Genomic DNA, 14905 nt, shown 5'->3' on the forward strand with positions numbered 1-14905 from the left:
AATGAATATCATTTAGAACAGTCATGTTAAAATTGTTCTTTTAGCTATCATAGAAAATTATGTGTTGAATATTTTCCCAGAAACTTGACTGTTTTGAAATTTGATGGGTACTTTTGTCTTCAGGAATTACTTCTCATTTTTACAGAAGTAGGTCAAAGTGTACTACTTTCCCAAGTGGGTCAAATTTAACTATTTGTCACAATCCAAACATTGTATCAAGTTTTTGCCTCAGATTTCTCATGCACTGTTCCATGTTCAATCATCAGATTTGGTAAATGCATTCATAAATTGTAAGCAAAAAGTCATATCCTGAAAAACATAAGATCATAGAAGTGCTAACTAATTAAATCCAGAATCTCTATTGATTATTAGTCTTGTTGTATTAATAAGTAGTATTCATTTGTTACGGCAGGTGAAGAAAAAAAACTATTGGTGAGGTGAATTTTAATTGCATTAGTAGGCTGGCAAAGTTCACCACAGTATGCTACATTGCCCAATACAATCCTTTTACATCACCATCTGAGAATTCTTACTGCCACTGGCAACCACTAGGTCTAAAATTGACGAAGAAACAAGAAACTGTAATGGACATAATAAAGTCTTAAAGAACACTAGCTTGACCTATTTTAGAAAACGCAACTTGCCAAGTAGCTGTTGTTGTAGGGTTTAATGCCATTTTTCAGCTTAAGATAGGCTATATATGGCAGCCAGCACAAATGGTAGAGGAAGAACCCTGGAAAACCCGGAAAGAACCACTGACCCACAAGAAGCTACTGGCAAGCTTTCTCACATATCTACATTGGCTGAATCCAAGACTAAAACCCACACAGACAGGTGAGATGGCAGTGATCCGTAATGGTGAATGCTTCAGACCACTCAGCCACTTCGAGCCTCCCCTATAGCTGATATTATTACAGAGGAACAAAGATGGGAACTGTCCATGTCTTTCTTGCAATGTCACATTGTGACACAAGAACGAGAACTCAGTGTAACAATTTTATTGATTTTTTTTTTTAGAAGCATCAGATGCCATGTTTGTCAGCTGAAATATTAGGAACATGTCTTGTTTGTAAAATTTCACCTGGATTTTTGTTGACATCTGCTAGTATAATGTATTTTCAAGTTTGTATAAAGGATGTAAGGGATAATATTTTGTTAAAGAAATAAATTTACAGAAATGCCTACATCTGATTCAGCTATAAATTGAAACTTGTATTGAGAACAAGTGAGAAATTGAGAGAAAAAGGAAGGAAATTATTAATAGGTAATTACTGAAATGAAATAGAATTTAGAGCCAGAATTTTTTTTGTGGTGCCTTTTACTGGTACACTAAATCAGCAGTTACCAACCTGTGGGCCCAGGGGTTATTGAGACCTGCCAGCCTTTACAATTTTGCCACAAGTCTTATGGAAAAGATCATTAAAATTTGGACATGTGAATAAAAACAGAAATTGCAGAAATATGATTTTTTGTGGTAAAATCTGGATACTGACTTGTTCATGTTTGATTTGGATCTGGGTTTCATAATAGTTCAGTGAACTAGATTAACTTTATCGGAGTGCCACAGGTGCTTTAGACTGCATATTTTGTGATGCAAAACATCTACATGTTCAAAAGCTGTTGCTTAATTTTTATTTAAAATGGCATCCAACAATCAACATGTTGGGACAAAAGGTGACAATAAACCTCTTTAAAAGTTTTAATGGTGCACAAAAATAATAGGGAATTCTTGTGGGGAATAAGTAGGAAGGGGAACAGTTAGGTTTAGTGGACATCATGTGTTGATTTGAGTAAGTTACATGGAAGGAAAGATGATTCCAATCACCACTGCCCATGTGTAATTTAATTTTTTGATAGTATTATGCCAAGTTTAGAGATAGAAAGAAGCCATTGAGCTCTGTAGAGTTTGGAACTGCAGTTTGTGAAACTGTACTGGAGTAATTAGGGTTCAAGTAAACAAACTTTTGAGTTGAACATGATGTTTACTGCTGCTGCATAAGTTTTGAATTTGTAAATGCATGTTATCCAGGTTGACAATAGCAGTTCATTATATATTGTTACACCTTACTGAGAACTGGTACAGCTTATGGACAAATATTGACTGCCTTGCTGAGAAGGTCTTGTTCAGGTTGGCAGTTTTTTTTTTATTCAACGGGAGCCTAAAAGCACAATTATTAGCATGTGGGATTCCAGAAATTTATTTTGAAGTTAAGAAGGCATCCTTGTATTTGAAAGGGTTGGGAACCACTACATTAGATCATGGTACATATAAGTAGTTTTCAGGGTGACTGTGTTTTTATTGGTGACTACATGGATCATTATAGTTATAGTTTCATAAAAAGTTGTTGAAAGTCACGTGACTATGCATTAGTTATTGTACTGAACTAAATATTTTGTATTATAGTGCTATGTACCTCCAGTTTGTATGCACTAACACAAAGCTACTTCATCTTATTGTTCTCGGTGAGACAGCATTCGACAGAACATATTTTTAATGCATATTCAGATTAGTGAGGAGTTATTTTGGATCTAGGAGGTTTTTCTGGGATCTAGGAGGTTTTTTGAGGATCCAAGTCCAAGATGTTTTATTGGATCTAGGAGGTTTATCCAGGATCAGAAATTGAATATCAGCACATTATTTTGAGCAAAAGATTAATTATATTGGTTAGTAATTGTTAACTGTGAAATGTTACAAATGGGCATTTTTTAAATGATTTTCAGGTATTTATAATTATATAAAAGGCACATTATTATACTACCTTCCACCTGCCTCAAATTATTCCACTGGTGTCAGCTATGATGCTGTGCAACTTTCCAGACTTCTTTGGACTGTGTTGGAAATTTTGATCCCAATGACAACATTTTATAATGATTTGTATGGACAAATATTGGTTTCCCAACATTTGAGCAATATAAACTGTATTTGAAATCCCTCTTCTTTTCAGGTGACAAAAATTCCCTGGGATGATGAGGAGCTGTCACCTGAAACTCAGATTATTGCTACAAACTTGCATTCCATCAATAGTCGGGGAGTTCTGACAATCAACTCTCAGCCAAACATCAGTGCTGCACCATCCAATGATCTAAAAGTGGGATGGGGATATCCAGGTGGATACATATTCCAAAAGGTAGGAATTGATGTCAAATTGTCAGCGCACACTTGCGAGAAAACCAAATGTGTCTCAAAAAGGATGATTTTTGAATTTGTTCAAGTTAATCCATATATACTTGCAGATAAGTCAAGTGAGATTGCTAAGAATATAAATCCTAATCAACCATCACATAATGCAGTGGCAGATCAGGGTCTGTGTTTTTTGTTCTACTGAGTACTCCTGACAAACTTCATAGAGCCAAATCTGCCAACACATTATTCATTGACAGATCTGCCAGCACATTATTCATTGATGGATCCACCAGCACATCATTCATTGACAGATCTGCCAGCACATCATTCATTGACAGATCTGCCAGCACATTATTCATTGATGGATCCACCAGCACATCATTCATTGACAGATCTGCCAGCACAGATCTGCCAGCACATTATTCATTGATGGATCCACCTGCACATTATTCATCAGCAAATCTGCCAGGATATCGTTCATTGACAGATCTGCCAGCACATTATTCATTGATGGATCCACCTGCACATCATTCATCAGCAGATCTGCCAGCACATCATTCATTGACAGATCTGCCAGCACATTATTCATTGATGGATCCACGTGCACATTATTCATCAGCAGATCTGCCAGCACATCATTCATTGACAGATCTGCCAGCACATTATTTATTGACAGATCCACCTGCACATTATTCATTGACAGATCTGCCAGCACATCATTCATTGACAGATCTGCCAGCACATCATTCATTGACAGATCTGCCAGCACATCATTCATTGATAGATCTGCCAGCACATCATCCATTGACAGATCTGCCATCACATTATTCATTGGCAGATCTGCCAGCACATTATTTATTGACAGATCCACCTGCACATTATTCATTGACAGATCTGCCAACACATTTTTCATTGACAGATCTGTGTATAGTTTGACTCAACTTATAAACGAGTGTTATCAGTAATTCATTTACATTACATTTTTTCTCGTCATGGGATCTTTAGTTGTTGTTGGAGTGATTGATTATATTTGTGACCAAGGCCTTATGAAAGTTGGGGGAAACAGTCTGTTTGATATTTAGAGATTTTCACAGTGGTAGTACCTCTTGTTTCATTGCTGTTTCCTGATTTCAGGCTTACTTGGAATTCTTCACCAGTAAGGAGAATGTGCAAGCCTTGAAGAAGTTGCTCCCAGAGTATCCACTGGTGAACTACCATATCATCAACCATAATGTAAGTCACATTGTTTTTACTCTTCTGGATATACGACATAATGTCAGGTCCACCAGCTATCAGTGATATTAGAATTTTAATAAACAAATCATATACCATAAACATTAAATAACAACACCATAATAGTTAAGTTTGGACAACTGTCATTAGACATCTCAGAAATGTACACAAACTATCAGTCATGTTCGAATTTTAATTGACTGTTGGTACATGTATGTCTTTTACCATAAACATAAAATAATAACCTAACATAAAATAATAACCTAACATTAGTTAATTTTGGACATCTGCCATTAGACAAAGTATGTAAAGCATTGCATACTCCTCTTTGATCAGTTGTAGCATTTTTGCTTTAGTGACAAATTGTTTGGTTTGAAATAAAAACTGGTATTGACCATATCATTTTGTAGAAATCAGCTATTAGAAATACTGGCATTTACAGTATATTCTCCCTTTTAGTCCAGTCCAACTGCAAGCAAATAGACTCTGATCTGCCAATGCATAATGATCCAGCAGATCAGGTTATGTGATTATTCCTAACAAACTGCATAGACTTGGATCTGCCTCTGCATTATATGAGGGAAGATCAGGGTTGTGCATTTTGCAGTTGGTCTTCACTAATAAACCTTTATGTAACGTAACTCTATATAGTCTTTCCAGCAGCCCTATATTTTTCTCAATTTCCTACTTTTTTCTATTTTTGTCAGACTTTCTACTTGTCCCTACTTATTCCTGAAAATGGCCCTTCCAATCCCCCTCCCTTTTTGTCAATTTTATGCTGCAACTTGATTAGACATGATATGAATAGCCATATTGAAGCAAATTCAGATATGGTCTGTCTGGAGTGGAGCGGGGTGTTTAATGAAGTGGAGGCATATGTGTAATATATAAGCGTATGCTTTTCTTTAAGTTTACAAAGGTAAGTGTGGCCCCAGGTGACAGAGTGTTCTAAAGCACTCACCTTTACCAATCAGTACCGTCTTACCTATGTCCATGTAGGTTAGAGTCTGAGACTCTGCCAATGTGGATATGTGAGAAACTTGCCAATATCTTTCCATGGGTAGATGGTTCTTACCAGGAGTTTTCTGGGTTCTTTCTCCAATCAGTTATACTAGCAATCTTATATAACAATATCTTGTGCTGAAAATGATGTTAAACCCAAAACAGCTACAACAGTAATGAAGGTAAGTCATATCCAGGTCTTATTTTTTTCCCAATAATTGACATAAATTTCATCTCGTCTTTCTTTAAAATATATCCTTATTTTCCACTATTTTTTCCCCACCTTTTTAGGTAGTTGGGCATGGTGGCACAAAATTTACTTAATGGTGAAAGAGGTTGAAGCTTTGAGTTGTGTACATTGCTAAGATGTCAGATTTAGTATGAAATTAAAATTATGATTACCTTCAGGTGTATGAAAATGAAGAGTTGTCTTCTTGTTTTTGGTCTTGGTATATAATCTTGTACCTGCACATGTCTTAATAAGCACAACCTGATCTTTTGAGTCAGAGCTTGCCATAAAAATGTCCCTGACAGAGTGCACATTTCTCAATCCCAGCATGCCATGTGGCAGGGAAGGAGCTGCTAAATTCTGTTTTGAATTGATTTTCTTGGTCCTTTCCACTGATGTCTAACTGCCTTTTGATTTTATGGGTTCAGCTTCAGGTTATATTGGTCTTAAAAATGAAACTAAGATATACTTCATGATGAAATTGGAAGAGACAGTAACCTCTGAAGTGGAGCGATTGCAACATTGAACAGAGACAAAGGGAGATAACTATTCTCATTTGGCCATACATGTGATTGGAACATTCATGATGCTCCTGGAGTGTGTTTATTATGATGTGCTTCAGCATCACAAAATTTACCTGCCCCCCCTCCCCATTCTTTTTTAAGCACACTGTGTGGAGTATCGTGTCAAATATTGTAGGTAAAAAATAAATACGACAACCACTGGCTTCATAGCTGACCTGTTTTGCCCCACCCTTTAATCCACTTGATTATCAGTGTTTACTTTTAACAGCAAACTTTATATTGCATATTGAGCTTCATGTTGTCACCATGTCTGCATTTTATATTTGTATCCCAATGAAAAAAAGCAATCCTCTTATGTATGGAAATGTTGCATGCATTGTCAATGTCTCAGTTTCATTGTATTTTTAACATTTACATATTATAGATAGTTAATTGTACAGATAGTTTGTTAATATTATAGATAAATCATTAGTACTGTATTATAGTTTGTTAGTATTATAGATAAATCATTAGTACTGTATTATAGTTTGTTAGTATTATAGATAAATCATTAGTACTGTACTATAGTTTGTTAGTATTTTAGATAAATCATTAGTACTGTATTATAGTTTGTTAGTATTTTAGATTAATGCTAAGTATTGCTTGTTTTTTTGCTGCTGAAGAAACCAACACTAGACCATAACAATTTAAAGAACTACTGCCCAGTTTCTAATCTCCCATTCATATAAAAATCTTAGAAAAGGTTGTTCTATCCCAGCTTGTATCTCATCTGAATTCAAACAGTCTTTTTAGCAATGTACAATCTGCATATCGCCCTTGCCACAGTACTGAAACTACTCTTCTAAAAGTAGTTAATGACATTCTCTCTGCGTTGGATAGCAGAAAGATTACAGTTCTCACCCTCCTTGATTTGTCTGCAGCATTTGACACAATAGACCATGATATATTACTTCACTGTCTCCAGCATGTATTTGGCATTCCTGATACAGCCATACTGTGGTTCAAGTCCTACTTGGTCAACAGGACACAAATTGTATCTGCAAATGGAATACACTCCAGCCCAGTTGATCTATGTTGTGGTGTTCCACAGGGGTCTGTTCTTGGACCTGTTCTCTTCATTCTGTACACTCAGTCGCTCTCAAGTGTCATAGATCATCATCCAGTGTCTCCTTTACCTGAAACAATAAATATCAGCAACACCAACATTAAATTCACACAATCAGTACGAAACTTAACTGTTACTCTGGACAGTACTATCACATTGCACCAACATGTCATGAACATATGCAAGGCTGCATATCTTGAGCTGAGACACATCAGCTCAATTCGCAAATATCTTTCAGTTGATGCCACTAAAACACTTGTGTGTTCATGAGTACTTTCAAGACTGGACTATTGTAATTCAATTCTGTCTGGTTCATCTCAATATCTGCTCCAGAAACTTCAAAAAGTTCAAAACACAGCTGCTCGGATCATACTTAGAGTACCACGATCAGAGCAGACCTCCCTGCAGCTCCGTACCCTTCACTGGCTCTCCATTCGATCCAGAAACAGACACAAAATTTGTTCTCTGTGCTATGTTTCACTGTCGGACTCTAGTCCAACATACCTATCTGACCTCACCCATGTGTACACACCAGCAAGATACTTATGCTCCTCTTCTGACAATCGTATACTCATTATTCCAAGTATGAAAACAAAGTCATATGGACAGAGCGTTCTTTTGCATACCAGGGCCCAGCAACGTGGAATGAATTGCCCACTGAACTTAGACACAAAGACAGTGATCACATTCAAGAGGGCTCTCAAAACTCACTTATTTTGACTGCAAGAACAAACTTAAAGACCTAATAATGTTTCCTTCCTTAAATATTCTCAGCATGTTTTTTGTTTTCTAATTTCATGGCGTTTGTTTTTGTAATCATATATTATCATTATATGTTTTTTATCTTATAGGTGTTGTCTAAGGTTGTAAAGCACTTAGAGCTTCTAAAGATTAGGTGCTATACAAAGTCCTCAATTATTATTATTATTGTAGATTGATGGTAAAGATAGTTGGTTAGTATTATGGATAGTTGATTCATTGGCCAATATTACATAAACTTGGTTTAGTAACATGCTTAATTTTCATGTAAATAACAACATGATCCAATATTAAACTGAAAAGTCATTTGTGCTCAGTCCCACAGCTTTGCCAATTTTATGTATTTATTTGCATTTTTTTTTTGTGTAGGGTGAGGCTGACTACACAAACTGTGATCAGAATGAACCAATTGCTGTCACCTGGGGAGTCTTCCCAGGGAAGGAGATAATACAACCCACAGTGGTTGATCCAATTGCTTTCAAATCCTGGAAGGTAAAAGTTTTTAATATATTTCTCTCAAGCACTGAATAAGCCTGATCCATACTGAAAATGGATGATGTTAAAACGGCTTTCTTATTTCAAAGTAAGGGCATTGACGGAGGTAGGGTTGAAGTTTATTAACTCACAGATTTATTCGAGAAATATGATAGAGCACACCAAATGTCGTACTATCTTCAGAAGAGGGGTCATTCATTGGGAGGGTTTGAACTTGATCCTTCATTTTTTGTAGAAATGATTTAAAGAGTTGATTATTAATGGACAAGTCTATAAAATATCATTCTGCATTCAAAAGAGGGGTGATTAGAGGTTGAACTCCTTCTCAGATAAAGATCTCTCTGCAACTTACAGAGGTCATGTTAATGTCAATACCTTTAGATGTACTAAAAGATTTGTTGTATCCATACCAGACATTTGTAATTTGAAACTTCAGAAAGGAAAACTGACCTTCATACATGTTATCGATGTCTTAGTCCTCATTAAATTCCAAGTTCCTGTAACAAAATTAAGTTCATCCAGGTAAGCAAGATAAAAGCTGATGTTTAATTATAACAGGATATGCCCTGTTGTTTTTATACTGGTACTATGAGAACTAAACTAATTTCCTTTCTCTTCTAGTAATATCAAACTGGCACATCACATTGGTTGTAATTGTTGAGATGTACATGTTGAGATGTACATATTTTTATTCAATTCTACATTCCTCACATTGCTTATATAGTTGTGTATTTATTACATTTATGCAGGCTGAATGTATTAAGATGTATATTTATTTAAAAAAGTATGTATGCATAAGTATATTTGTAAATCGTTTCTACTTCTCACATATTTATACAAACTCCTTGTGAGAACCACTTTTCTTAATCAGAATTTTATAAATGTTGGCAGCTGTTTAAAAAAAAGATATTTTGAAATAGATCAGTTAATTTATAATTGAATAATACTCAAATACTAATACTGGTATATTTTTTTTGTGTGAGTAGGCCTGTGTTCAATCTCAACAGACTGGTCAAGGACGGAATGTGTTGCTGTCTTGTTATGTCTTTCATAAGCATGATAGATTTAATTTTTTAATGGGTATAGGTACAATGAATTAGATGAAATTTGTGGCTATCAATTCTTCATTCTTTTTATGTTTGTTATTTATAGAACAACATTTCTGATATTTTTTTAAAACTGGTATTTGCAGACTAGAATACACGTTTTCTCTCATGCAGACATGCAATACAGTCTGGTTATGTTCAGTTAACCTGACCGTGCTAAGAAATGGCAAACCTTGTGTGTCTGAGAACTTAAGGAATTTAAGAATGATTTCGCCTAACTTTTGTGACAAATAAAATGATATCTTTTGATTGAGTACATACCTTAGCTTGGATTTTCCCTTAAAAATTTCTGTAAGTGTCCAGTGATGATCTAAAGAATTTTTTTAATTATAGATTAAAAATGGGATTTATTTTCTTTTCATTTTGAGTTAATTTCTACGTCCACTTTAGAAAAGAACAGTGTCAGACTCAGTAGAAAAATATTCTAAGTGATGATCAGAGGTACAAATACCTTTTTATATTTATATTAAGTACACTTATTCTTTACTTAACTGACAGGATGAGGCATTTGCCCTGTGGATTGAGGGTTGGGGAAAGCTGTATCCAGAGGGCTCAAAGTCAAGGGACATAATCCAGAACATACATGACAACTACTACTTGGTGAACCTTGTGGACAATGAGTTCCCCAAGATGACTTGCCTTTGGGAGATTATTGAAAGGATGCTAAAACTTGCTGGGGAAATGACGATCAAAGAGGAGGAAAATAAGATGTAAATAGTAATGACTGGAGTAGCTTCAGATCTCAGTTGATATGAAATGTTGCCATTTAATTTAGAGTGCTTTCTTTTCACCATCCTTTAAACCATGGTGATGAAGAGATGGCAGTTTAATAAAGGTAAAGTTTTAGTCTGCAGAGCTAGCTTCCTTTTACCTGTTTTAATTTGTGTCAACCTTGTGCTAGCAAATGATGCATTATACAGTAGCTGCAGCAGCTGTAGCATCTTCTGTAAGTTTTGTGATGGTTTTTGTTCATCAGATGTGTGATATTTAAAAATTCTTCTTTGTTTGGAAAAGAATCCATTACCAGAACAAGAAAGTCTTTAGTTTATAAACTTTTTTCAGAAGCTTAAAGAACTCAAACTATCATGTATATCTGGCACACTACTGTCAGCTTTATTGAATAATGTTCCTCTCTGGAAAACCTGTATGAAGAAAATTTGTAAAGGTATGCAGGTTATGCCACTTTTTATCTTGAGTTTTACTTTAATACATTTAATATAAACTAATTTATTTTGCCAATAATTAGGCATTGATGGAATTTTATAGTATTTCTCATGAAAATCATAGGATGATTCGCAATCTTACAAAAAGTAATAACACATGCCTGACACATTCATTTATGCTAGTAAATGACTAAAACATGATATGTTTTTGTTTGGGTTGTTTTTGGGGTTTTAATTCATTTGGTCACTGCATTGGCATATAAGTGACAGGTGTCAAAGATGTGATGAAATATGCTTTTCTAAAGATAAATTTCCAGGTATTTCCAGGATGAAATTAATTTTTTCAAGGTTCACATATGACCATTACTGAATGGAATTAAAGAACATTTTAGATTATAAAATGTGCATTTTCTAAATCTAAAGATGTTTCTCTTTCAAGGCTCTCCAAAACATATATGTCAGAAAAGGTGATCATGTACAAAACTACAAAATGTATCACATGAAACAAGTTTGATTATATTCCTATAAATTGGCATGTAAAGTCATTTAATGTATAGAATAAAAATTCTAACTTTATTTTGCTGACCTGCATTATGTTGCAAAGTGGGAACAACATAATGACAGACCTGCCAACTCTTACAATTTGATGCAAGTCTTATGAATATTATCCTTAAAATATGAATTTACATCATACTAGCAAAAACTATGGAAAAATGACTGTTGCCGAAAAATCCGGATAATTGGTTCATCTGTGTTCTATTTCAAACCGGGTTTCATCTTAGATATAGTGAAATTAGTCAGGGAACCAGACTAACTTTACAGCAGCACCCCAGACGCTTGAAACTGCACCTATTTGTTCATGCGAAGCATCTGCATGATCAAGCTGTTGATTGTAGAATATTTTTAAAATGGCATCCAGAAAGTGATGCATTAATACGAAAGGGAAAATAAGCTTCTAGAAAAGTGTTAATAATCAACACAGAAGAATAAAAAGGATTATTTAGATTCTTGTGAATAAAAGTTGGAAAGGACACAATTACGCTTATTGGACATCACATGCCAATTTGAGTATATCTCGTGGCAGTAAATGTGATTGCCTTCTTCATGTGAAATGGAAAAGAATTTCCAAAAATTATGTAAAGTTGAGAAATAGCAACAAGCCATTGAGCTGCATAGCTCTTGGAACTAGAGTTTGTGCAACTGTACTAGTGGTAAATAAAGTATATGTACTTTACAAACTTTTCAGTTGAACATATGTTTATCGTTGATACATCAAACTTTTAATTACATTTTCCAGCTTTACAATAGCAGTTATTGATATTTTGTTACACCTTACTGAAAAATGGTCAATCTTACGGAAAACAATCACCTGCCTTACCAAGACGGACTCGTCAGGGTTGGCAGGTCTGTAATAGAATAAACTCTGACATTATTTTGACTTGATAAACATGGACTGTGACCAGCATGGACTCGAACCAGATGTCACATCATGTACCATCATATTAGGGTCTATATGCTCTCCACTTTAAATCACAAAAAAAGCCAAAAGAGTAGACTCTTTCCCTCAACTGTGTTATATGACACTTGTGCAAATATACCCACCAAAAGGGAAATGCGCAGTTATCTTTTTCCAGACTGAGGTAATCACATAGTGAATGCATTTGACCTCTGCCTTTCTGTCAGTTATGTTGTCTTGCCATATTTGCTTTGGATCTTACCAACATTTTGTTCATTTGTAATGTACCTTTGTACCATAGTGCAAAGTTGACTATTTCTTTTTTTGTAGGGTATATAATGGTTCATTTTGCTGGTGATATAGGAAAAGTTTCATTTTCTTAGGTTGTAAACTTGCACCTTTGAAAATAAATTGTAACAGTAATTTTGATTTTCTTTAAGACCCAATAATAAAAAATGTATTTGCTCATTTTACTAACTGCATTTAAGCTTACCATGCTTTCTTTTATGGAGATAAAACCAGTACGTGTCATCAGTATAAAACAGTTTTGAAATCTTTAACTCTCTATTTCTGCAATTGTTCAGAATTAGCTTCTTTTTTTATTTATAAAGTGTTCTCATTTAGTTTCTGCCAACACATTTTCCATTTACACTGGTTATTGGTGCTCACAAATCAATGAACAAAGGGCCCCAGGTGGCAAAGAGGTTTAAAGTGCTCACCTTCACTGACCACTGCCATCACACCTTCGTCTGCATGGGTTCAAGTCTTGGGCTCAGCTGATGTGGGTAATATGAGAAAGCTTGCCCGTACCTTCTCATTTGTCAGTGGTGTTTACTGCGGTTTTCCTTGGTTCTTCCTCCATCAGGTTTCATTTGAAAGTCTAGATAGACACTCCACTCAGTTGGAAAAGGGTAATCAGTTGGGTTTTTGTTTGTTTGTTTATTGTATATTGGCACGATGGTATTCAAATTTTATCTTTTTTTAACAGAAGTGTTTTATTTGTATGCAGTAATCTCGCATGCACTTTTAAGTTCATACGCTTATGAAAAAAATGAGATCTGTAATTTTGCTGTATTAAAATACTTTTTGCACAGATGTTTTACTTTACCACAGGTTGTTAAATGTAATTTAAATTATTTTATATTGGTTGATTTTAAGTTGCCTGACATTTTTCACCTTGTTTATCTTAGCTGATTGACAGTTTATGGAAACATTTTTTTGAGAATACTATATATGCATGTGTGTAGTGTATACAAAATTGTGAATAGCATAGATCCAGATCTGCCTTGGCATAATCAATAAATGATGTGAATTTACAGATGAGAACTGCACAGACCAAGTTCTTTTTGATTGATCTTCATGGTAAACTTTTATACTTTCTAGTGAAATAAAAGACAGACTTGATAAAAGGGGAGTCTCTAGTTAGTAAATAGCATAGACCTGCTCTGCCAGCTGAATATGTGACATCAGATCATGGTCTACAATATTTTTTGATAACACACAAATATGGCTAGTACTTTAAGAGAATATCTGAATCAAATGGATCTTATTTTCTTTTTTCCCCACAAACAAAGGGAAGTTTTAGTCTGAAAAAAAGTTGAGATTTGCTATAGTTACTTTCAGCTCAGCATCATGAATGATATGTACATTTGTAGCTCGGTGAATTTTCACAGGTGTTTTGAAATGTAGCTAAAATTATTAATTTCTATCACACATGGATGATTTTAACACAGTCTGTATTGACATAGAGAGCTCACTTGATACATGCTGAAAAATATTGGCATGCTTACATACAATCCACCATGTTGGTCCACGACTTGTAGAAGAGTCCATTATTTTACAATGGATTGAAGAGTTACAGGAACTGTAATGTGCCACAGGTAAACAGTCATCAACTATTCATACATTATGTACAAATTTAAAATAGTTTAAGGAAAACTAGTTACAACAGATGATGTTTCTTAACATGTGGAATGCAGTAACTCCATAACCACTCAGTACTGTACAGATAATGGAAACATCCTTAAGTTCGAAGGCCAACAAGATGGATTATGTTCACAGAAAAATCTTTTTCTACATGTAATGAGTGAGTGGTGCTGCCCTTTATCTCAATACAAATCCTGTTGAAATCATACATGGATGAAACAATTTGATAATTTTAGCTAAAAATTTTAGATACTAGCATAAAGTTCACTGAGCTATGTATGTGGATAACATTGGTGATGCCGAGTTTAATGACCTTCGGAAATTATTTTCAAAGAACATTAGATTTAATGTAAATAATATATACTAAAAATTGAAGTTTTAGTTTACAACTTTGGCGAGACTGTAGAGGATCTATCATTCAGCTTTCAAAATATTTTAGCTTTACAAAATACATTCACAGAATGGCATGGAAGTTGATGTAATATCTGTTAAGATGTTCAGCACATTTTATTATACAAAGATCTGTTACAAAAGAAGGAAATATTGCATATTATGTACATGTATATTGACAGTAATTTATTTTACACTTGTTAAATAAAGTTATTTCATGATAAAACTGTTGTATTATATCTTACATTTTGTTTCACTATTCATTCACGAGTCTTCTATTCACAGCCACCAGTTTCTCATGCACTGCAAAATGCTAAAATTGAAAAGGGGCCTTACAGTTGTTTGTATATTGGATCTAGAAAGCAGTAAAGCAAGTATTTTATTTGACTAAAA

General features: G+C 34.6%; 1 protein-coding gene across 2 annotated transcripts in view; it reads left to right on the plus strand.

The window, feature by feature from the left end:
* LOC149781356 (methylenetetrahydrofolate reductase (NADPH)-like) overlaps positions 1-14738 on the plus strand; it is a 29388-nt gene extending 14650 nt beyond the window's left edge. For both annotated transcript variants that reach the window (XM_089935441.1, XM_089935442.1), the window contains 4 exons: positions 2946-3128; positions 4259-4357; positions 8346-8468; positions 10076-14738. In XM_089935441.1, coding sequence (XP_089791567.1) covers positions 2946-3128; positions 4259-4357; positions 8346-8468; positions 10076-10291 — 621 coding nt within the window. In that variant the 3' untranslated portion in view covers positions 10292-14738. The remainder of the gene's footprint in view (positions 1-2945; positions 3129-4258; positions 4358-8345; positions 8469-10075) is intronic.
* Positions 14739-14905: the final 167 nt, after the last annotated feature.

The sequence above is a fragment of the Sinohyriopsis cumingii genome, chromosome 15, assembly GCF_028554795.1.
Source record: "Sinohyriopsis cumingii isolate HCF-2022 chromosome 15, ASM2855479v2, whole genome shotgun sequence".
NCBI lineage: Eukaryota > Metazoa > Mollusca > Bivalvia > Unionida > Unionidae > Sinohyriopsis > Sinohyriopsis cumingii.